This window comes from Alligator sinensis, unplaced genomic scaffold (genome assembly GCF_000455745.1).
Source record: "Alligator sinensis unplaced genomic scaffold, ASM45574v1 scaffold717_1, whole genome shotgun sequence".
NCBI classification, from domain to species: domain Eukaryota; kingdom Metazoa; phylum Chordata; order Crocodylia; family Alligatoridae; genus Alligator; species Alligator sinensis.
In genome coordinates, this window is record NW_005841961.1 from 3,096,104 (window position 1) to 3,121,868 (window position 25,765).

The window sequence follows — 25,765 nt, forward strand, 5'->3', positions numbered from 1 at the left end:
CCCCCCCCCCTCAGGTCCAGCGGTTCACTGGTGTAGGTTGTAGCCATGCTGGGGCAGGCAAGGTTGTTTGGGTCAATCAGATATCTTTTATTAGACTAACATAATTGGAAAAGTTCATCTTGGCAAGCTTGGTTCTCCTGGAGGAGTAGGGCTGGCCGGGACCTGCAGGGGCCACCTAGTCCAACCCCCCCTGCCCTGGCTTATTATACTCTTATTCTTGCCTCCTTATATTATTTTTCTTAATTGAATTGCCAGACATTGGTTAGTTGAGTTTTAGCTGTTTTAGTTTTGGCTGCCTGGGGTACAGTTAGTGGCTCAGTGTTGATATGCCCGCTTCTGTCTCTAGGTAGGTCGCAGCCTCCGGCATCTCAAGTGCTGCCCGGTCAAGTGCTTTTTAAGTCACCAGCTCAACTTCCCTTTGGGCAGATCCAGACGCTCTCTGACTGTGGCTATGACTGGTTACAAATCCTCCGCCCTACCCCCCTTGCCCACACAGATGCTTTTGCAGGGGTAGCAGCAACCTTTGGCCTGCTGAGTTTCCATTTAGGCCAATTGATGCACATAAGCATTGGGCAAGGCTTACAAAGAAACTCTTAGCTCTCTCTCCTGTTGTTTTTGGGGATCACTAACCATGCATAAATAGATTGCAGGGCACTACAGAAGGGAAAACGAGTGGGGTTTGGGTTGGTGGTTAATAACAAGTGCTCCAGCTGAGCAGAGCTCATTAGCCCATGCCCACTGCTCTCGAACAAGTCTGAGAAGCCGGTAGACACTGCTCAGTGAAACTGCCTGGAGACATGACTGGCTGAGGGACAGGAAGACAGCCCTGCAGTCATCAGGGGTCTTGCTAACCAGAAACTCCTTCCTGGTCCGATAAATGGCTAGCAGTTTAGCTAGGGCCAGGAGGAGGTTGACCAGACGTTCTCAGGACTTGGTGGGGCCATGGGTGCAGGATGCGGAGTTTTCCTTTTGGCTTGTTTGATGTGCCAAAAAAACTCATGGACCGTAGCCCATTACGAAATGTATACGCCTCTTGTTAAGAAGAGAGGCCACTGAGGACACATCAGCTAAACGTCGGGCACAACAAAAAAGAAGTCAGGAACAGAAATGATGTCATAAGTTAAAAACTAGGGCTACAGAAGTGGACACCAAACAGCACACCGGCTGGCACCCACTGCCCCCTGAAGGAGTCAAGGGAGCCTGTAGACACTAACCAGTGAAACTCCATCCAGAATTGTGAGCGGAGGAGTGCCAGGAAAGCAGCCCCACACTCGCCTGGGTTCCTCCCAGCCAGAGCCTCTTTCCTGGCCTTACAGATGTCCAGCTTGGCCAGAGCCAGGACAAGGTTGACCAGGAGGTCCTGGGACTTGGTGGGGCCATGGGTGGGGAATGCAGAGTTTTCCTTTAGGAGCCTGTACATAGTAATAGTATGTGGTGACCCAGAAGCAGCTTCTCTAAAACAAAGTGTGATTGGCTTTGCCAAAAAGCACACAGTACTTTAAAATGGTACTGAAAATGAGAGTCCTATATGCATTCTGTTTTACCTGCTTTTAGCTTTTGTATCGTTCCCCTAGATTAGCAGGCAGCAGCCTTTTCTGGCTGCCAGCCAGAATGACCCACCTCAGTGCGTCTTCCTGTAGGAGCACAAGGACAGCTCCCATAGCTGAGGTGCCTGCCTGCTGGATGCCACCCAAAGCTCCACATCCACAGGCAGGATCCAATAGCTCTGTGAGCCTGATCTGGCCTGCGAGCCATAGGTTGTTGATCCGTGCCCTAGGTAGAAAAGAAATAACTTGATGTTTGTGTCCTCTGTTACAGCATGCTTGCTAACACTTTCCATGTTATCTGAAGAAATTAGTCTTTTAAGAAAATCATTGTCTTCAGATCTTCCTCTTCTCACCCTTAGTATAACAGCTCTGTGCCCTGATTGTGGCTAAGTCCCTCCTGATGGCTATAAACTCAGGCACTTTGTATGTAGTGATATTCTTTATTCAGGAGATGGTTATTCAGGCACCTTCTCTGCCTGGCTTCTTTAACAACCTCTTTAGATTTAGTGTAATGCATTTAAGCAGGATATGTCATAGAGGTGCATTGAGAACAGGATGATATTTCTTCAGTTCTCCACACTGTGAAAGCACATGGAAACTATTAAAAAAGTTAAGAAATGACTCTTGAGATAAGACAAAAGTTATCAAAGCAAGGAACTCCCAATCATGTGATATAATATGCTAAATATTAGAAACTAAGGACAAGTTATTGAGTGTTTCATCATCCAAACTCTTGCCACTTCCCTTTCACGTATGTAAACATGCTTGGCTCTTACTTTTGAAAACTTGCCACAGTAATGCCTGACCAGAGTTCAGTCAGAACTCATCCTTTTTTTTGCCTCACTATGGTAAATTTGCTTCTTAATGTTTCTAAATGCCATGTCATCCAAAGCAAGGTGAGACACCCCTTCAACTTAAAAAAAAAAAAAAATTAAACATATTATGAGTGGAAATAATATCTACACTGGTTTCCTGTCTACAGCAAAGCCCAATACTGAATATTGTTTTGGGATTTAGCTTGGGGAAGCCTATCTTTCTCTCTCAGATCTAAGGAATCAGAACTTTTGGTAGAGGTGTGATAGCTTTTATTAGACCAACTAGATATTTGCAAAAAAAATACCCCTATATTTGCAAGCTGTCAGACACACACACCCTTCTTCAGGCATAGGAGAGTACAAAGGGTGTAACATTTCTCCTGGGTGGAAATGAAAATTCATATTTTCTGTGAAATATGAATTTTTATTTCCACCCAGGAGAAATTTTACAACCTTTGCACTCTCCTATACCTGAAGAAGGGCGTGTGCCCCCGACAGCTTGCAAGTACAGATTTTTATTTTTATTTATTTTTTTTTTTTGTGCAAATATGTGATTGGTGGGAAAAAAAAAATCACCTCTACCAAGAGTTCCGATTCCTTTTGCCTATAGACCAACACAGCTACAGTCTGTATCCCTCTCTCAGATCCAGTAATTTGTTGTTGTTTCAGATTATATTTCTTTTACAGATTGATATGTGTGTCAGTCTTTTTGCAATAATTTGTATTAAAATGATGTAGCGGAAAATAGGAGTACCATCAGTTTTAACGTTCTGTAAGAATGTAAGTTTTACAAAGTATGTTCAGTGAACTTTAGATCTGTCTGTTAAGCTTATTTGGCATTTTCTTTTCTCACATACATTATTGTGTTCAGTTATAAGGGGCCGGATCATAATATGTGTTTGAGTATGGCTGTAGTAATTACATTTTTTTTCTAACCTACAGCGAAAGAAACAACCTTTTAAAAGAAGCAGAGATTTTACACAAAGCCAGATTCAGTTACATTCTACCAATTCTTGGAATATGCAATGAACCTGAATTTCTGGGTATAGTGACAGAATACATGACAAATGGATCATTAAACCAACTTTTACATGAGGTAAGTTTACAGTGTTTTTCTAAAGTCACATGCATGTAGCTTCTATTTTATTTTAAATAAGTTGTGCTTTTATGTTTGGCAGAAGTAATGTAGTAAACATTTAAAAGGAAATGAAGGCATTAAGTCCTGGCCTACAATTTACTATGGTCAGTCAGCCCCCTGGCATCAATAAAGAGCCTCACTGAAGTCAGTGGAGCTCTCCTTGGGTGCAGCAGTACACCACATTATGCCAACCCTAGTATCAGGATTTTAAAAGAAAAAATACAGGAAAATGAGTGGTGAATTTAAAAATAATTGCAAGATCTCAGTATTTACTAGTAAGTAGAAGCTGGAATGCAAGCTCTAATACCTGAACTTATTTCTGTCCTCCAGAATTATTGGCCTCATGTAAATATGCATTAATTTTCTCTTTACTACAGCCAGTTTTTAGACTAAAGATAATGAGTTTATCTACTTTAGAAATCTTTCTGCCAGCCCAGAGCAGCCACTGTGGTAAACACTCAGAGCACAAGGCACAGTTGCCGTGTCAGCAAAACACTCAGTGTACTGTGGGAGGTACCAGCTTTTAAAGTAGCCAGCAAAAAGTGCAGCACATCTACATGCTCTTTCTGTTAACTTCTGGGTGGGGATAGAAACCTTCTGTTACTCACAGAGGTGTTACTCTGCTAGCAGAAAGGGGTTCTGCTGCCACTAGGGAGCTGTGAGCCTGGATACAAAACTTTAAAGTAGGCCTATGACTCAGTGATGCAAGTCAGAAGTTGTGCATCTAAAAGTAATTTATAATGTGTCTCTGCAGTCACGGCGAGGTAGATTAGCCTGTGCCAAACTCCATGCTGTTGTGACTAGTCAGCTGCTGGTATCCTAGGTAGTTCAAGGTTTATGTATTCCTACATGATGCAAGTCTCTTCTATTGCAGTAGTGTAGGAATACCCTAGGTCTTAAGCGACTCAGTTGTTCATTTTTCATAATGGCATGAGTGAATGATGTAGTTAATGTGTTAATGACCATTTTGAATTTCCTGGCTCTTGAGTGTGTTTCATACCCATTACATTTTAACAAGAGGGCAGTGGTGCCCAATGTCTCTTTGCCCACAGGTCAGGTGGGTGGTGCCAGATCCCTCTGTAGGCCAGATCTGAGCAGTGGGCCTGATCTGGTGCATAGGGCAGATGTGAGGGCTGATCCAACTATGCTGTGGGTGGCTGATCTGGCATATGGGATGGGCAGAGCCAGGGCCCAATATGGCTATATGGTAGGGGGTTTGATACAGTACATGGGGCAGGCTGTAACCAGACCTTGATCTGGCTGTGCAGCAGCAGTCTGACCAGACATGGATCTGATGACATAGCAATGGCCTGGGCCCAACCTGGTCTGATCCAGCCACACGGCAGTGGCCCAGCCCTGCCCCGTGCAGCTTCGAAATTGGGCAGCAGGAAGCAATGGCAGCATTTATTGCCACCTCTCTCCTACCATCACATTTTTTAACCCACAGGGAGTCCCACAAGCCAGATGCCATGGCTCCACGAATCAGATTTGGCCCATGGGCTGGGGGTTGAGTATCTCTGGTGTAGGTTGAGTTTTTGCTTCCACCACTGGCCTGTGGCTGATCTAAGAAATATCACTTTTCTTCTTTGTTCTTCTCTTTTCCCATTTGTTAAATAGAAATACAATATTTGTCATTCTTTTGTTTAGTTTAATGCTTTGGCTCTATGTATAAAAAGTTCTATATTTGAGTTGCATGTACTCATAAACACTAAGTCACATAGTAAATGTGTTGGTAATACAGCCGGCTTGTTCAGTGATCTTGAATCGATAGAGTATAACTGCAAAAGAATGGAAGCACAGTAATAAGTGATTTACTCAAATATAAGACATGGATGTTCTCACCATTCAGCACTGGGGTGGGGGCAGACCATCATGTCTTACATTTGAGTACAGGCCAGGCAAGCAGCTGCTGCGGCTCCAGAGGGTGCTATGGTGGCTCATGTGGCAGGTAGGGGATGTGTGGGAGATCATGGGGAAAGGGTGCCTGGTGTGGGAGGACCTTGGGGGGGAAAAGTGGAATGGAGATTGCAGGGGAAAGGATGAGCAGAGAGAGAGGAGGTTATGGAGGGGGTGCAGGAAAATGACTTGGGGAAACGGACATGTGGAGGATCCCTTCCCCACACCCTTTCCCTGTGCTCCTACCACACCACATGTCCCTTCATCTGTGCTTCACCTACGCCATGTGCCCCTTCCCCTTGTTCCCCCCACACCACATGCCCTTTCCCTTGTGCAGAGAAGGGGCATGTGGTACAGGAGGGAGCACGAGGAAAGGGGTGTACAGCATGAGGGGAGCATGGGGAAGGAGCATGCAGTGCTGTGGGGAGCATAGAGGAAGGGGTTCACAGTGCTGGAAGGAGCACAGGCAAAGGGTGGCTGGGAGAGCATGGATGAAGGGACATGTGGAGCAAGTGGAGTGTGGGAGAAGGGACATGGAAAAAGGGATGCGCAGAACAAGAGGAGCACATGGAAGGGCTCGGGGTGGGGGGAAGGGATGCACAGAACAAGAGGAGCACATAGAAGGGCTTGGGGAAGGGGCATGTGGTACAGAGGAAGCACCAGGAAAGAGACACAGAGCAGGGGGTGTGCAGAGAATGGCCATGCAGAATAGCAGGGGAGCTGCTGTGGCTCCAACCTTGACCCCAACTGGGACTGGAGGGTGAAGCCAGAGCCACCGCTACTGCTTGGCCTGATCGGGTGCTCCATGACAAGTGGTAGGAGGGGCAAGGCACTGTGTGAGGAGGGACAGCAGAGGGGCAGATAGAGGAGCCAAGTGGCAGGGGGTGGGGGGAGGACAAGAGGCATGGGGCAGACTGCCTGCCTCACAGCTGCTGCCTTCCCTGCTAGTACTTTCCCTGTAGCAGTAGTGGGATGGATTAATTTAAGATGACCCTCCAATAACTAGATTATAGACATGAAAATTAAAAGAAATGTACAATTTTTCATGTCTACAATCTAATAATCAGGGGTTTGTCTTAAATTCAGGGTTCTCTTAGATTTGAGTAAATACAATAAATAACACCAGTCAGTCTTGTTGCTTTAATTTTGAGTGAATAAATCAAGCCTTTAAAAAGATCTTCTGTTATTGAAGTAATTTTCCTGTTTTAATAAAATCTTTGTATGATGATAGAAGATTTGAATGGTAGATCATACTTTGCTGATTTCTGTCTATGGTAGAAAAATGTATATCCTCACATCCCGTGGTCACTGAGATTCCGTATGCTGTATGAAATTGCTTTGGGAGTGAATTATCTGCACAACATGAATCCTCCATTGCTGCACCATGACTTGAAAACCCAGAATATTTTACTGGATAATGAGTTTCATGTGAAGGTAAAGTTATTTTAGTCTCTGTGTTCCTCTTCAGTATGCATAGGAGAACTGCAGTACCTCTTAATATTGCAAAAAAGTGAGAAGAGACTGAGTTGTGTAGAAAGACTCCTATCTTGCAGTTAAATCTTTATAGACAGAGTCCAGTGACTGCAGTGAAACTTGGGGTAGACCCAATCAGACTTTAGCTTTCTGGCTTTAGTAGCGACCTGACTTTCCATAACTGGGACCTTTGTGACATGATGTACAGGGAAAAGAAATGTAGTTAGTAGATGTTTAATTCAGTTTTTGAAAATCTTGGATATCTGAAGGAAGATACTAAAGGAAAATAACCAAATTAGCTCAGAATCAGAAGTGTTTTCATAGGTACAGTTGCATAAACATATTAGGGGTGCTGTTATAAGACAACTGTAAGATATGCAAATGTATGTAAATGATTGGAGAAGAATCACAATGGAGAAGAATTAGTGATATAATGACTTAATGCAAGAAATAAAACTGGTCTAATATTCATGAGTGGTATCAGTTTCACAGGATTGTGACCCCTTCTGAAATCACCTACTGTTCCGGTTTCTCAGGCCCATTCCTAGAAGTTGCATTATGTGATATAATGTCCATAGTCTAGACACAGGGGTGCTTAATAACATTAAACTGTAGCTCCATAACACACATTCTTGGTTTCCAGAAGCATAGGAACTCAGAATAGAAGCTTTCATCTTTTGTTTATCTTTATATTTTTCCCTTAACACAAAGGAAAACACAAAATGATTTGAGAAAGTCTCTTAACTTTAAGGGTTTGTGCCATTTATAGTTTTTGGAAATTATAATGCATAGATAAAGACATTACAATATCGGTGGTGAAAAATCCACTTTTTATAATTTGAATAGACAAATAAAACTTTCTTGCAATTTTTTTATTGTTTTATTGTTGGACATTTGAAATGAAGGATCTGAAAAAATACAGCTTTACAGTAACGAGTTCATTTACATAGATAATATGTAACTATTAATATTATATAAATAAGTACAATTACATCTTTCTGTAGATTCTTTGTTTGAAAATCTATTGCTGCTTTGCTATTAGAAAGCACTAGTATTTTGATCTGCCTGTGTGTGAAATAAAACAGGCTAAGATTTTACCTTCTAGTCGGGGATGGGGGTTGGGGGGGAGGGACAGAAGCAGTGATACTAGACAGATCTATCTGATGCATGTTATTAGAAAAAAAGAGAGATGTGTCTAAAATATGTATCTGTCATGCACTGTGTCTCCATCAGATATTCTAAATGAATAAGATTTCTGAGGGCATGCTCTTGAGTTTACATGTGAGGTCTGGCACAAGGAAGTACAGCACAGAAAATAATTTTTAAAACTGTTCCTCTCCCCCAAAGATGTCAAAAGCTAATTCTTGCAAATTCCCTTATTTTATGAGAGAATCTGTTTCCTTTCATAAATATCATTTTTCTTATCACTTTCCCTGCACAAATAGTCTGTGGCCCAGAGAGAAACGGGCTCCATGAAAATAATGATTGACTAATCCTATTTTAGTAATAATTGCTTTTTACTCTGTGTGTGGTGTTTTGTGTTTTCACAGCATATTCTCATGTGAAAATCATGTTCATATATCTCGGCTCTTGCAATGTTATCCAGTAGTGGTGTTCAGAGTCATTTTCTTCTTGTGTGTCAGGAAAGTGGAAAGCTTGTCGAGTGAGCTTTGTGTCCACTGCACCCCAAGCTTTGGCTGTTTTGTTGGGGTCTACCTTTCTGGTTCCCACTTCTTCATGGCCAAAACTTGAGCTCCTGTCTCTTGGTCCCTGACACCTTGGTACCCAGCTCCATGTAAAAGTGCAGGGCATGTCCATTGTATGCTAATTAACTCTGCTACCTAGGAAAGGTTAGGGAGCCAGAGGCAGTTTCAGCAGGGAGCACCTGTTTTCAGGAAAATGGTGCATTTTGCAACAAAAATAATAGAAGAGTGTCTGAGAGGATCTAAATTACCCCATTCTGCAAACTAAGATAAACAGTGCTGCATCTTCTTATACTCGTGCTTTCAAGATTTTCTTCCTTATCCTCAGGGCTAGGTACAGGGTGGGTAAATGCAAGCTGAGATTGTGAAGAACAGTTTTTCAGCAAGCAGAGAATGCCATGGCACCAGAATACACATGGGATAAGACTAATACTCTGGGGTAGCACAAGCCCTGGATCAGGGCTGATGTTTCATGTTGCTAGTAAGACATATATACCCTTTTATGATAACTTTTAACAACTTCTGAATTGATGAGGTCTGTTCTCTCTCTCTGTCTCCGAATGACTGACTTTTGTCCTTTTCCAGATTGCAGATTTTGGCTTATCAAAATGGCGCATAGTGTCCATGTCACAATCACGAGGTGACAAGTCTCTGCCAGAGGGAGGGACTATTATTTACATGCCTCCTGAAGACTATGATCCCAATCAGAAAACCCGTGCAAGTGTAAAGCACGATGTATACAGGTACTGCCTGTTATCCTAAAATCAGCTTAGCAATTTGAAAAGTAAAATTTGTTAAAGGATTTTGACCATAATGAACTAGAATAAATTATTTCTAAGAGTCTAAATGGGTATGATATGACTTCTTAAAACCTGTTTTCCTGGTAAACTTTAGAGTAAGTATAATATTTAGCTCTAGAGATTAACCACGCAATGTAGACACAATGGATTGATTGACAGATGACCAGAAGAAGGGTGCATTGTATCCAGAAGCTTGTCACACTTCTCTCCTGGCTATATAGCAGATCCAATAAAAGATACTGCATGAAAAACCTTGCCTCTTAACGGTTGACATTTTTGAGACTTCTATCTGGAAGGGGGCAGGGGATCAATAGTAAGCTTTCATGAGTAAGATCTGGTTTCAGTTTGCTAAGTCAAAGCTTTGGCTTCCTGCAAAAGAAAACATTATCTCTCATTATTAGCTCCTCCCTTTAAGGTACAGAGGAAGTCTTGGCATTTCTGGAATCCCCAGAGGGAGAGAACATTCCTGCCACGCTCAGCTTTTGAGAGGTGTGGCAAGATGAGGAGACAGAAGAGACTCACTGGGAAAGCAGGAAAGGGAGCTATCATTGTAATATCCTAGAAGCCTTCTGCTGCTTGTTCTTATTATAAGTATGCACTGTTTGATATTTTAATTTAATTTAAAATTAAACATGAACTTATGACAAACTTTTTTGAGCTAAACGATCTATAAATAATTTTAATTTAAATTGACCTATTTTTAAATAGATGGATTTTTTGTTTCAGGACTCTTAAACTAAATTTGATTTAAATAAAAAAAAAATCTTTGGTTTGATATTTTAAAATATTGACTTCGATATTTGGATAATAGAGTTCTTTTAAGACCAAACCTGTTCCTTCTTCCATTGAAGTGAATAGGGAAAAATGTCATTAAAGTGTAGGTAAGCAGGCTTAGACTAGGATGATCTCCTCTTATAGCAAGTATTGTATGAAAAATGACACAGTATCATATGGAAATCATCATTCTGGATATACTGAGAGTTTCGGATACATGCACAAATCCAAATGCTTGTGTTGAAAAACTTTTCACGCGTGAGAGGTCTTCATAACAGCTGTGGAAGAGGAATCTGCCTTCTATTCTCACATGTCCATAATCAGTAGAATTAACTAAGTTCTGATTGTGGGACTGTTTCCCCCTCATTGCCCTTTGCATCCCTTTAAAGGTTTTAAACGTGCATAAAACATAGTAGTAGCACAAGTGTAGCAGATCATAGCCTGTTGAATTGTTAGTACTGGAAAATAAATCCTCTTAAACTTGGAAGTCCCTGATGTGTTAGAAGAGCTAGAAGTCAGTTTCAAGCAGCAATGTTTTCGTGACATTTTGATATGCAGTCAGAGACTAAAAAGTAGGCCCAGTTCTTTAATTTTCCAGAAATCCATGTAACCATCAAACACAAAGTAAGCACATGGCACATTGCTTTTTACTCACGTAGAAATATTCCTGTTGGTTTTCATGAAATATATGAAATGGGGGGCATCATTGTAATCAGGTGTTTAAATGACTGTTGGGCTAGTTTATTTTCGTGTATATTGTACAAAGCTTAACATATTAGCAGTGCTTAACATTGTTCTAAAACTACATACATTTATACTTGAAACAGCTATGCCATTATTGTGTGGGAAGTGATGTCAAGAAAACAGCCCTTTGAAGGTAAGAATGTATTCTATAGCATTTGTTTATTTTCTATTCTTATTGAGATATAGCTAGAGCTGATATGTAGTAATTGCAAAGCTCCATAAGGATTAATTTGTGATAAACTGGTTTTTTTTTTAAACTGTGAAAGAATAGGTAGCTGTTTTTCAAACTTTTCAAACAGGTAACAGAACCAGTATTTTTTATGTACTGTACAAACTTACTCTTGAATTAATGTTATAAACAACAAAATGCCTAAATACAATAAATGCAGTTTTGTTATTCTATAGTAAACTAGATCTATTTGTAGTAAAAATATTTCTAATAAATGCATGATATCTGTTTTGACAGAAGTTATAAACCCCTTGCAGATTATGTTCAGTGTGTCACAAGGAAGGCGACCAGACACAAGTGAAGACAGTCTACCAGTGGACATTCCTCACCGAACATTTGTGCTAAACTTAATAGCAAGTGGATGGGCACAAAATCCAGATGAAAGACCTTCTTTTTCAAGTTAGTTTACTTGCTTCTGATTGACAGGGGAGAAGGGAGTGCTTCAAAAAACAGTAATAGATAAATCTACATGGCTAATGCAGATAGGTTAATGTTGTTTCAGGACTCTTAATATCTGTGGTTCTCCCTTTGTGTAATTCAGTGGGGATCACCTTTTTGGCAGGCATGCCACAAATTAAGCCCCATGCCCCCTCCCCCACTCCCAAGTACCACTCCATTCCCCTTCCCCTGTCTGACTTACTGCTCTGATTTCTTCTCCCTGCCCTGTGCTCTGTGTTTTGATTTCGCTTCCTGATGCTGCTGTACTGCCTGGCCCCTTTCAGTCTGCTGCATGCCACACAAAGGCTTCCCATGCCACTTGTGACACTCGTTTCACAGGTTGGCCATTTCTGTAATTAACTGTGTATTGGCAGAAGGCAGGGAAGCGATGCATGTTACAGACTGACTGAATCAGAGATGCATAAGAGTTCATGAGCAAGAGCTCACTTCATCAGATGTTAAAGGACATGTCTACGCAAGCTGCATAAGATCCCAAAAACATATGCATCTCTGATTCATTTATCAATAATCACAGAGAATCATAGAAAGTTAGGACCAGAAGGGACCTCCGGAGATCATCTAGTCCAGCTTGCAGCCTGAAACAGGATCATTCCTATCCAGGCAATCCTAATCTAAACCCTACATAAGACTACTGAAACCCTGACACGACACAGACCTAACACCCTAACATGTCACAGGTAAAGCAGGGGAACTGTAGCAGCCAATGTCCAGTTTCTATGAATTGTTGTCTATATATGCTTGAAATTACAGGTAGAGGGCCAGCTTCCCACTACTGAGGAAGGCAGACCCCCCCCCACAATACATGCCAATCTGCCCATAGGGTAAAATTCCTTCCTGACCCCAAATATGGCAGTCAGTTTGACCCTGAACAGAGGAGCAAGACCCTCTAGCCAGGAACCTCTGGCTTTGCCCCCAGCAGGAGCATTAGCACACCCCGGTCAAAGTCCCCAGCCTTGGCTGTGGCCAGAACCCAGTGCCTCTGAGGGAGGCTTAAAAATATACTGACACATGTAGCAGAAAAGGAGAGAGAGGGGGACAACCAGCAAAGCCCAAAAACATGGGAAATACCCATAGTAGAACATAGGCATAGCTATACCTAGATCATCCCTAACCAGTAGCTATTCAGCCTCTTCTTGAACACCTTTGGTGATGGAGAGTCCACAACTTCCCTAGGTAGTGATTTCCACTGCCTTGCTGTTCTAACTGAAGACATTTTTCTAGATATCCAATCTAAACTTACTTTGCTGCAACTTCAAGCCATTGGTCTAGGTCCTCCTCTCTGCAGCAAGAGAGAAAAGGTGCTTTCCCTCTTCTTTATGGAAGCCCTTCGAGTATTTGAAGACTTCTGTTACGTTCCCTCTTAAGCACCTTTTCTGCAAGATGAATATGCCTCCTTCAGCCTCTCCTCATATGACTTACTTTCCAAGCTTGTTATCATCTTTGTTGCCTGTCCCTGGGTCATATAAAGGTCCATCTCTACCCTGACTTGTGCCTGACTTCAGACTCTCACTGCTAACTAGCTCTCCTCTAATATTACGTAATAGAGGTGCACCAGTACATCGGTCCCATATCATATCGGCACCGATAAAAGGAAAATTGACGTTATTGGCAATTGGCTGCTTTTTACTGATGTGGCCTATAATGTTGCCGATGAATACCACACGCAGACAGGCAAGAGCACAGCCTGGCAGCATGGAGAGCATAGTCTGGCTAGTAAGTTTGTTGTGGGAGAAGAGGCGTGGGGAAAGGGACGGGGATGGGGGGCAGATTGAGCCCTTGGGCATGGGGAAGCTCTTTGAGAAAATTATCCAGGAGCACATCTGTGAGGGAGCAGCAGGGGAGATTATGCTTAGGGGCAACGAACATGGGTTCATTAAGGGCAGGTCCTGTCAGACCAACCTGGTTGCCTTCTACATGGGCCACCAATGTGAGGATGTGGTCAGTAAGGCTAACCTCACCTTGTCGTGCATCCACAGATGCATCACGAGCAGGTCCAAGGAGGTGATCCTCCCCCTCTATGCGACATTGGTCAGGCCGCAGTTGGAGTACTGCATCCAGTTCTGGGCACTGTGCTTCAGGAGGGATATGGACAGCATTGAGGGGGTCCAAAGGAGGGCCACTCACATGGTCAGGGGCAGCAGGGCAGGCCCTATGAGGAGAGGCTATGGAACCTGAACCTGTTCAGCCTTCACAAGAGAAGGCTGAGAGGCGATCTGGTGGCCATTTATAAACTTACCGGGAGGAGCAGCGGCGAATGGGAGAGTCCCTGTTCCCCCGAGCACTACTGGGAGTAACAAGGAATAATGGCCACAAATTGGCTGAGAGTAGGTTCAGGCTAGACATCAGGAAGCACTACTTCACAGTCAGGGCAGCTAGGATCTGGAACCAACTTCCAAGGGAAGTGGTGGTCGCTCGTACCCTGGGGGTCTTCAAAAGGAGATTAGATAATCACCTCGCCGGGGTCATTTGACCCCAGCGATCTTTCCTGCCCATGGCAGGAGGTCAGACTTGATGACCTGCTCAGGTTCCTTCCGACCCTACCAACTATGAAACTATGAGGCCCTCACAGTGAGGGAGGGAGTGGGGCTGGGGCAGGGGCAGGTGCTATACAGCCGGGGTGGGGCACAAGATGGAGCCTGAGCATCTCATGTGGGGGGGCGGGGGGGGGCACCTGTTGCTGCACACCTCCCAGGAAGGCATGGGAGGTCGTGTGCCCCCTGATCTGTGTACGGGGCAACAGTGGGCTGTTGCTGCGGGCTGAGGCCGGGGTGGCACCGGGCTCTTCCCAGTGTGGGGGCTGGGCCGGGCTGCACCCAGGGCAGGCAGTAGCAGCACTGGGAGGGGACTATGGGGTGGGCTACAGCCATCCTAACATTGACTGTAGCCCCCCTCCCAGCGCCACCACCACCCGCCCTGAGTGCAGCCCGGCCCAGCCCCTCTGCCAGGAAGAGCCTGGCATCGCTGCCCCCAGCCTGCCCTTGCCCTTCACACAGATCGGGGGTGGGGCACCCCCCTCCCTTGCTGGGGCACGTGCAGCAGCAGGAGCGACCGCCCCCCAGCATCTCCCAGATGAACTGCTCTCATGGCTCCCTGTCCCACGCCCTGCCTTGCCCCAGCTGTGCAGTGCCCACTCCTGCCCCATTGCCAGCCCCACTCACTCCCTCACCATGGGTGCCTCGATCTGCCCCCCAACACCTCATCCTTCCCCTATGTTCCTTCCTCTACAACAGACTTACCAGGTGGACGCTGCTCTCCGTTCTGTCGGGCCACATATCGGCAAACGGCCATCGGTATCAGCCCCAAAAATCCCTATCAGTGCACCCTTATTATGTAATGTTAATATTGTTTACTTGCAATTAATTTTTTGTTTATTATTGAAGAGGGAGTTTAACTTTTTAAGAAAAAAGATAATGTGGCTTATAGACCTTGTAAGCAATCAGAACTTCTTTGCTTGCCAGACTAACAGACAGCCCTGGATTATAAATGCCCATGAATCAACCAAACTGACCATTCGTTGTTGTTGTTTCATTAGCTGACTTAATATTTTGTGAATAAATATAAGTTCCTTGAAACAAATCATAGTATCATAGTTGGTAGGGTCGGAAGGGACCTGAGCAGATCATCAAGTCTGACCCCCTGCCATGGCAGGAAAGAGTACTGGGGTCAAACTACCCCGGCAAGGTGATCATCTAACCTCTTCTTAAAGACCCCCAGGGTAGGAGCCAGCACCACTTCTCTTGGAAGTTGGTTCCAGATCCTAGCCGCCTTGACAGTTATGTAGCACCTCCTGATATCTAGCCTGAATCTACCCTCTGCCAGCTTGTGACCATTATTTCTTATCACTCCTGGTAGTGCTTGGAGGAACAGGGACTCCCCCAATGCCTACTGGTCCTCTCTGACTAATTTGTGAACAGCCACTAGATCCCCCCTCAGCCTTCTTTTGTGGAGGGTGAAAAAGTTCAGGTCCCGTAGCCTCTCCTCGTAGGGCCTCCCCTGCTGACCCCTGATCGTGCGAGTGGCCCTCCTCTGGACCCTCTCCAAGTTGTCCACATCCCTCCTGAAGTGCGGCGCCCAGAACTGGACGCAGTACTCCAACTGCGGCCTGACCAGTGTCGCATAGACGGGGAGGATCACCTCCTTGGACCTGCTTGGGATGCATCTGTGGATGCATGACAAGGTATGGTTGGCCTTCTTGACCACGTCCCCACACTGTCGGCCCATGTTCATTTTGGAATCAATAATGACTCCAAGATCCTTTTTTGCCTCTGCACTGATGAGAAGGGAGTTCCCCAGCCTGTAGGTATGCTGCTGGTTCTTCCTCCCCAGGTGCAATACCTTGCACTCGTCAGTATTGAAACCCATCCTGTTCTCATCCACCCACCCCGTAACCTGGCCAGGTCCGATTGCAGCCCCATTTTTACCCCCTTCGTCAGTGGGGGTAAAAAAAATCAGTGGGCAATAAAGTTGTGAGTAGAAACTACCCCACTCTAGAATGAAAAATTGCTTACAAAGGCCATTTCAACCCTGATTAAATCTAACTCTTGTCTTCCATTGTGCAGTAATTCCACTACCAAAGGGACTTCACACCTAAACAAGTGGCAGTTGGTTGTGTCCTAACAGCATCCCTATAAAACTAAAAAATTCTTCAAAATCCATAGTCCTGTTAAATCCTGAATTAGTTTGTTTCAAACCATATAATGAGGGCTGTATCCATCCAGATTTCAAACATGTCTTCAGCAGTGTTGTCAAAAAATTAGGTTGGGAAGGGGGGTGGGGTTTACAAAGGAAATGGCACCTTCTGGGTTTCTCCAGTCCCTTAATTTTTTTTGGTTATACCTTCTCTCACTTTACCTTCTAGAGGACTGACCCAAAGCATAAGAAGTGAATCTAAACTGAATATTTTTTGATAGTTTAATGTAGAGAGATAGTTTACTATAATACAAATTGTTTGGCACACTCTGCTGTATTGGTCTCTGCCACCAATTGCAATAATAATTGGAAGCTAATTGGTTTTTTTAAAATAAATAGCATATAGCAAAATTATAGTTGTCCTAATGAGTTGTAATATAAAAACAAGGTCTCACTCCAATTAATAAATCTCTCTACTTTATCTCTCTGTGACTTTTCTCAAATTTTTCTATGAAATCATGACTTGAAGCTTTTTACAACATGGGGGGCTGAGCTCAGAATGCAGACATGATATATGACACCTCCTATAGATTAGAGAAGGAAAAATGAGGAGGAGGAATTTTGGTATTGGTTTTTATAAATATTCGTCAGGTTGCGTCTTTATCAAAAGAGTGGCTTATATCTGGGTTCGCTTTGCATTATGGTTTTCCTCCATCCTCCAAAACTTAGCTCTTCATGGGGTTTTTAGCTCCAACTTTAGCACCTCTTGAATGTTGTTTACATTCTGAGTAGCAGAATTTAAAGACTGACTTTTCATAACCTTGCTGTGAGTCTGAAAACTTGGCTCATCCAGTGAACATTTACTCGTGAACATTGTGCATTTGAATAACGCAGGCCAAGTGTTATGACCTGTATTGACCACCAACCCACCCAGCTTGTGCATGTGAAATTTGTGGCTGAAGCTCCCACCTTTGAAAAATGTGATCCAGGATGTCAGATTATCTTCTAGAAGAAAAAGTATTAAGCTTAAAATGTACAATATTAAAAGATTGTTTTTTCTTTTCCCCCTTCCACTTGACACTGATAAGGCTAGGACTGCAGAGTGATGCTGGGGTAAAAAAATCTGCGTTTTACAGGTGTTATCACAGTGAATGGGTCAAAAGTTGATCCTCTTTTTCTGTACGAAGCACTAACCCTTCACCTTCCAAATTGAGGGTTTCAACCATCTGAACATTTCTGTTTCAAGTTGGGTGAACCAGTCCCTTAATTTCATTGGTAGCTCTATTCTTTTTAGCCAAAAACTGTGAGAAAAATTATGGGGCATGCTTGTGTCTGCAGTCCAAACAAACACATTGTCCTGGTGAATAGCAGTAAAGGATGATTTAATCTAGTTTGTGAGATTCACTAGTCCTTGTAATTAGATAGGTGAATTATGTTTTTAACATTAGGGAACATTTTGATAAATACCATAAATTATAGGGTCCAATTTCAGGTCAGTTTCTTTTAACCCAGTGAAGGAATATTTCATATCAGAGTTGTTTCTAAAATCAGGGAGATATTTATATACTGTTGTTCTTTGTGGGAGCTCTTACCTTCTTGCATTAGCTAAAATATACCATGTAGTTTTAGCATAATGTTGTCTAACAATAAAGGACTAGAATTATCAGATAGTTATCATTTTGTTTTAACTATATTTATTTGCATTATAAAATCAATAAAATAGGTGCCTTAATGTAACAGCAATGCAATAAGTAACCTTCCCCACCCTCCTCCCGCCCCCTTTTTCATTAAAATAACTAGGTAGGATTTTTTTCCTGTTTAAAGTGTGTTTATTTTTGCTGCTGTCTTATGGTAAAGTGGAATTTCCCATCCAGTGGACTTTTACTTCCTTGATTTTGCAATGCTTATTACAAGCATTAAGAAGTTTAGTTTGTTGCTTCCTCCTTCTATTTAATAGTAAACTTGGGGAAATACTGAGGTACCTCTTCAAAGAACATTTGTTATATTGCCTCTTAATTTACATGATAGTAGTGTTGTAAAACAAGCAAAAATCTAAATCAACTTTTAGTTTGAAAGTAAGACCAATTAAAAATATTATCGCTTAGTATTACCAAGCAATGGATTTTTCTTTTAGTTAACTGTGTTTTCCTCTCAAGACTTCTTTGTACAGCTCATTATGATTCTAGGAATTATACATAGATGTGAAAAAATATGTCCCTTCATTTCTACAGATTCCTGCTTTAAAACACAATTTGATCTACAATGTGTGTTATTAAACAGCTTCCTAGTTTTCTAATTTATCTTTAAATGGTTCTATAGATCATTTTGCTAACTTTCTATAAAGTATTGTTTCAACGATGATTTGTAATTATATTGGATCTTGATATGTGGTTTGCTGTCAAAATGACTGTCACCAGTACAGTTGTTATATCATAACTTGCACAATTTAAGCTTAGAATTTGATCCATGTTGAAGATTTTTTGTGGGAATTCTATTTGCTGTAAATACAAAGATTTCACAACACTGTTGCAAAGTTGGTTTCTGTTTTCGTTTCTTTAAACCAGCTGTTGTTGCACTATGTTGGATGTATGCCGGACGAGCATTTTTATGGTCTTTTTCTCTCTCTGGTGACTATGCAGCAGCACTCTACAACTGCTTTTCCACTTTTGTGGAAGACACAGTTACTCAAATAAGAAAATGCTTTTTCTTTTTAGAAATGTATACTGGCTATACTGGAAAAGCTAGAGAGAAAGTCAGTGTTAGAAAAAAAAATACTTGAAAGGAAAAAATGGTTGTAAATTTCACAGGAATACTACTGAATAAATTAGAAAAGATACAGGGCCATATTATTTAATTAATTAATCAGTGGTATGTTGCCAAGTCATGTTTCTTACCTGGTCCACAGTATTTAACAGTTCCCTTTTAACAAAAGCATACAGTATAATGTATAAAGGTAGTGAAAGCTGTAGGGGTACACAGAACTTACAGTTTGCTCAAATATAACTTTTCTTGGTGTTGAGCTCAGTTTAAATGGGACTTTTAAAACTCTTTGACTACTGTGGTGTTCATTAAAAAACAGAAATAGGTTTGAGTGTGGCACTTTCTGCTTCCCAATTATTAAAATGCCATGTGCATCTTTAGATAAGTAGGTGACATCAGTTTTCCAGCTATGCCCATCTGCCACCTTCAAGAAGCATGATAAAAATAGCATTTGGATTTATTGGATATGGTAGGACATTACATTCACTACCACTACCTTGGCCTAGCTTCATAGCCATGAATCTCTGGATGAGGAAAGTAAAGGTCAGAGGGGAGTGGAGGGATGAGTAATTTTGCTTTGGTGATTTGGCAGTTCCTATTAGCTTCTCCCTTAGGAATCTGATCTTTGTCTCTTTCTTTTTGTATCTTGCCCAAACTGTAGAGTAACCCACACAAACCCCCCAGGAAGCTCCAGCTCTTAATTTTAGACTCTTTTGGATCACTGCTGTGCTGTTTTTCCAGTGTACTAAGAAAGCAGGCATTTCTCTCCAAAACTAGTGCTGCATCATGGTCCAACTATAAATTGTTCAGTCCCTACCCTGGAGAACTGAACGGTTTGCACTCCTCATCTGATGGAGGCCATGCTCTTAGAGCTAAGCAGAGAGCTCCCTTGCTGTAGTATTGATGGTTTAAGTGGCCTTTAGGTGAGATTGTGTGAGTCTGGCATCCCAGGGGTGTGTTTTGAAATGGTGAATGCAAGAAATATTTGCTTAACTGCCTATGTGTTCTGACATCTTCTATTAGTAGAGGAAATATTTTCATAAATGAGAATTAATATTCCTTATCGGGTGGGGAAAAACAAAAAAGCTTATAGAGCAGTTGACAAATTTTGCAATATTAAAGGGACAAGAAAAAAGGGCTTATTTCAATTTGTTGCTGCAAACCAGAGTTATCTTATGAGGGAAAAGACTTCAAGCAACTTGAAACTTGCAGTTACTTTTATTAGAAGGTGCTGTTAAACTGAAAGGTTTTTTTTTTCTTTTTTAGAATGTTTAATAGATCTTGAACCAATATTGAGAACGTTTGATGAAATATCTATGCTTGAAGCAGTGCTTCTGTTGAAGAGAGCTAAGGTAACTAGTTTTTTATTTACAGTCTTTTATGAAAGTCTTTGAAACAGCAGCCTGTGCTTATCCAAATAAACTTAATCACAGTGTAACATGCTGATGTGAATTTATGCAGTCATGTCCTATAGCTTTCTAATGCACAATTAATAAAAAATACAAATGTCTCTTTCAGTTGCATTATGAGTCGGCATGTATTCGCTTATGCCAAAAGAAAAACAATGTGGAGCTGACATCTCTAAACATACCTTTGACTCTTAGTCCACAAGAGGTAAATCTTTAGTGTTTTGAGTTCAATCTGTTTCCCAGTATGTTGTGAAAATATGCTGAAAGAGTTGTAGTTCAGTAAGAAGGAATCTGTTCTTCCATTCTCTTCTGCAGCTTGCCTTCCTACTCGGCCACGGAATCATTCAATGCAGGGGAACTAGCAGGGTCAGGAGGGCATGCAGCAGAGGGGAAGTCTGTAACCTCTGCACATCGCAGAGCAGACCTTTTCACCATTTGTATATGGAAATAGTTGCAGATGGCCCAAAGAAGCTGGGAGATCCAGCCAGTTATAAACTTTGCGACTGAGGAACACATCTACCCTTGAAGGGGAGTGTAGTTGTTTGCCTCACTGAGTGCTCTGTGTACCAGCTAATAGGAGTCTGTCCCACACCTTGTATGAGATGGCTTATACAAGGTACTGTGGCTGTTTTTGAATTATTCTCCCTTAGTTTTTTTTGTTTTTGTTTTTCTTTTGCTCATGCTTATCATTATGGACATAAAGGCTTGGGTTAGATGGTGGGAAAATATGATAAAACTTCAAATGATTTAAGATATTTTAATTGTCAGTGACTTGACCATCTTGATAGGACAGAAAAAGAGGGAAATGATAAGGATCTCTATTTTTTTTTTAAAGTTTTACTTATATATAATGGCATTTTATTTCAGGAAACGTGTGTTCCTTCCATGCAAAGTGATGCACTTCCTCTCCGAAGTTTCTTGCCTGAAATACCAAGACATGGGAGTTTGCCCAAATATAATGTCCTCTCATCAGGTATGCAACCTTGCTGAATCGTATTGATTCATAATATTTTATTAAAGTTGACTTTCGATGAAAGTTGCAACACTGAATGGTAGATAACTCGATTACCTAATGACATGAAAATAGAGGTGCATTTTTCATGGCTAAGCTTATGGCTGTGAATCATGTATTCATGAGCTCTAGCTATGCCTTGATACTTGGAATCCTTGGCCAGTTTCTGAACTTCTCTGGCTCTGTTTTCCTAGTTGCAAACATGGGAATAATGATACTGTTTGCTTGTCTTGCAGGACTCTTGGGAATGAAAAAGTTACTTGTAGCATGAAGATTGAAAGGTTAAGAATTTTATTTAAAAAAAATAAGTAACACCTCAGTATACTAGAAACTTTCAAGATGCAGTCAAGCTTAGGGTCTGTCCCATTTTTTCTCATATCATGGTTATAATACAGACACACCAGATTGGAGGTGTGCCTGCTCAGATTTGTTTTATTTAACAACCTCATTCAAATGATTTTGAAGTTGGTTTAATAGGAAGTTGGCAAAATTCTCAGATGAAACTAAGTTGTGAGATATTGCAGATGCCGCTTAAGTCAGCAAAACGCAGTGAGATCTAGAGGGAGTAGCAAAGTGACTTGCATCTAAAATTGAGATTCAGCTTAGAAAAAGAAAGATTGGTGTGCTTATTAGGAGGAAGAATCTGGTAACCAGTAAAGTTCACAGAGTAGTTGACATTACGTTGCCCTTTAATATTGCAACGTCAGGGCCTAATGTAATGATGCTGCAAACCAGAGTCGTCCTGTCACAGGGAAGTGTTAGGAAATAGTCTCTCTTTTTCTGCAGCTCTAGTGCAAAAGCACGTGGTGGGGACCACTTGGGGAGAAATTTGACTCCATTCTTGAGTAAATACTAAAAATGTGTTGATGTTCAGAATTCAGAGGAAAATGAAGATCACTACAGGCTTTGAGGAACTGAGTTATGAGAAATTTTAAAAAGTTAATCACGCTTCATATTTAGTTATCAGAAAAAGGGTCTATGCAGAAACTTGATTATGAAAGTTTCATCACAGAGTCTGAAGATAAAGTGCCTATGATGATTGTTTTGACCCTTTTAGCTCTATTTGACAGAGTCAGCTGAAAGATATTATTGACACATCCATGACATTTTTCGAGTGGCTCTGGTTCTCTCATTGTAAGAGGTCACAGGAGAGGGTTTTATACAATTATTATTTACTTTGGTGGTATTCTAAGGCATTAATTTGTATCAGACCCCGAGTGTGCCACAGAAGCACCTTACAAGTGTTAGAGGTCTGCCTTAAAGTGTAGACAATCTGCCTTAAAATCAGGCAGGCTTAGAAGACAAGACACTTATACTCATGGCAAGGAACAGAGTCAAAACTAAATTATAATTTGTAAGCCATTTTATCATTTGTAATGATTAAAATTGACTGCTGTGAGATGCTTTTGCCTTAACTATGTAAGGGTTGGTTGATTTATTTTAAGCCACATGATTGAAGGATGCTAATAGCCCTTTGCTGTCATGAGGAGTAATTCATCCCAGTGTATTTTTTTTTTAAACTGAACATAACAGTAAGACATTAATTATTTTCCCTCTGTTTTGAATAATCATCACAGGCTGAATATGTTTCCACCTTTGTAATCAGTTTCAGCCATGCATTAGCAAAATGCTACCTACCATTTGGAAGTTACGAATACTGCAAGGAATGTTTTGTTATAAAGTAATCCTTTGGAATTGCTTTTTTTCTTAAGAAAATGGAACCATGTCCCTTTTCCTTGAATTTTCCCAAACTTACATTGAAACAAATTATTTCCTTTTGAAATGTTCCTGTGAAATGATGTACCGTTTTTATGCCTACACCAGTTAATGTGACCATATAAATTCTAGGGTTTTATCGTCCTTTGTGATACTGCATCAGGGTAAAACTATTACCACGCTTATTACTGCAGCTGCTTCTCAATTTTGGTTGCTTTCTATAGTCAGTCAGTTCTATAGTTTAATTGAATTTTTCATCTAGCATTCAGTTTGGTCAAAGTAAGTATTCAAATTTCTGTTTTCCCATGAATTATAGCAAAGGACATATGACTGAAAAACTTCCAAAGACATGGAGGTCAGCCCTCTGCTGTTGTTGGCAAGCATGTCAAGTAATCGCATTCATAAATTAATCAACCCACATTTTTAAACTAATTATGTTTAAACTGTATCCTATTAGATGCAGATCCAGATTTTAAGGCAGATTGTAACTACCTCTCATGGTTAGAAACTTCTTGTTTCCAGCCTAAACTTATTCATGCCCAGTCAATATCCACTTGTTTTTATGTCAACATTGTTCTGGGCTTTAAAAAATTTCTCTCCCTCTGTCCTTCTTCAGCCCACATTTTGTGAAGCCAAACAAGCCAAGATCTTTTAGTCTCCTCTCCTGTGACAGGCTTTCCATGCCTATGATCATACTCATAGTCCTTCTCTGTACGTATTTTATTTTCATCTTTATTGGTTATGGATGACCAGACTTGTACATAGTAGTGTTAGAGTGATGTAGCCGTACGCTGAATTTCCAGATGAGGTATCAACAGAGCCTTATACATAAACATTAACTTTTCTCTATCTTTATAGAGGATACCTCAACTGATGCATCCTAGGATTACACTTGCATTTTTCTTAGCTGTACTACATTCATGGATAGTCATAGTCATTCTATGATTGACTAGTGTAACCAGATCTTTCTCCTTTCTGTTATTTCCAACTAAGATCCAGTTTATGGCAACTAAGATCCAGTTTCTGTTATTTCCAACTAAGATCCAGTTTCTTGTAGTTCTGTAATGCTTGACCCTATGATTTCTACTACTCAGTTTCATCCCTTTTGTTACTACAGTCTCAAAACCATTCAGTTCTTCCTCAGTAATATATTTGGATACCTTCCAACTTTGTCATATAATATATTCAGATGCCTCCTTCATGTTGCTGATGTGTCCCAATCTTGTCATCAGCAAATTTAATTAACTAGTCTGTGCTTTTTGTGCCAAGACCATTAATGAAAAAATATTAAATAAAATCAGTCCCAAAGACTGATTCTTGAGAACTTCCCTAAAGCTGGTTCATTCAAAGGGGCCCATTCTCATTTTCTCTTAAGCCAGTTTAAGTTGTTTCTTACAATTTCTCTTCCAACTCTCATTTTCTAATAATTTATCACATGGTACTAACACAGATCTTTTACTCGTGTCCAGATATATTAATCTTCCACATGTCCCATCTTTAATATCTTCTGGTTCCAAAAGGGGGTTGTACATCTGTCCATATCTGAAACACACCATTTTTGAAGCACTTCAGTGTGCTGCAGCATTTGAAGTACATTAAGTGTTATGTCTATCCATACTCTCAAATTTCACCCTTATGAAATCAAAATCTCTTATCACTGGTTTTTGCTTATCCTTTTAGAATTAGGATTCAGAATGATCTTGATAGGTTGAAATAAGAGTATGAAGTTTAACAAGGACAAGTGCAAAGTCCTACACTTAAAAAAAATCACAGTAAGTTCAGTCTTACTGAGGCTATAGTTGGAGTACCATGTTCATTTTTGGTACAGCACGTCCACATCTTTTTGGAAAAAGGAGAGCAACAGAAATGAATTGCAGGTTTTGAAAGCATGACAGTTGAGGAAAAGTTGGAAGAATTGGGGTTATTTAGACTAGAGAAGGAAATATTGACTGGTAGAGGATTTGTGTGTGGTGACTTATCCTTCTTTGAATCCACAGGAAAACAAGTAATGGGCTTAAATTGTAGCCAGAGAGATTTAGGTTATATATTAGGATAAACTTTCTAAATGGTTAAGCACTGAAACAGATTATCTGGAAAGGTTGTGGAATCTCTGTCATTGAAAGTTTAAGCACAGGTTAGATAAATATTTGTCTTGAATGTTTTATATACAAGTGATCTTACATTGAACAGTAGGGTGTTGAAGTAGATGAGTCTTGAGGTCCATTCCAGCCTAGTATTTCTTTTATTTCTATGACTAATTTAAACTGAATCAATTTATGACCATTCAGTTCAAGGATCTGTACAATGATCAGCTCTTCTATAATGTCCTTGTCGTTTGCCAAAACCGAGTCTAAAATCAACATTAAATCTCTTATTAGTTCAGTGATTCTTTAGTAAAGAAATGTTGGCTACTGTATCCAGAAATTACTAGGCCCAGGCATTATTGGTAGCATTTGTTCCTCTATCTGCATCTGGAAAGTTGGTCTCCTGTGACACAATTCCGAACAATACTTATCTTTCTAGTAATGTTACTGGGGATCTTTGAATAGTCAAATCCCAACCATAGTGATCTGAGCCCATAACTAGGGTGACCATATCTTGTTTTCACCAGGACAGTCCTCTTTTAAACCCGTGGTCCAGGAATTTCCTTATTGTGCTCAC

General features: G+C 41.1%; 1 protein-coding gene across 1 annotated transcript in view; it reads left to right on the plus strand.

The window, feature by feature from the left end:
* RIPK2 (receptor interacting serine/threonine kinase 2) overlaps positions 1 to 25,765 on the plus strand; it is a gene marked incomplete at its 5' end in the record, with an annotated part of 31,464 nt that overhangs the window by 388 nt on the left and 5,311 nt on the right. The window contains 8 exons of the mRNA XM_014518511.2: positions 3,305 to 3,458; positions 6,675 to 6,830; positions 9,158 to 9,315; positions 10,974 to 11,023; positions 11,357 to 11,518; positions 20,234 to 20,319; positions 20,486 to 20,581; positions 21,244 to 21,349. Of these exons, the coding sequence (XP_014373997.1) occupies positions 3,305 to 3,458; positions 6,675 to 6,830; positions 9,158 to 9,315; positions 10,974 to 11,023; positions 11,357 to 11,518; positions 20,234 to 20,319; positions 20,486 to 20,581; positions 21,244 to 21,349 (968 nt within the window). The remainder of the gene's footprint in view (positions 1 to 3,304; positions 3,459 to 6,674; positions 6,831 to 9,157; positions 9,316 to 10,973; positions 11,024 to 11,356; positions 11,519 to 20,233; positions 20,320 to 20,485; positions 20,582 to 21,243; positions 21,350 to 25,765) is intronic.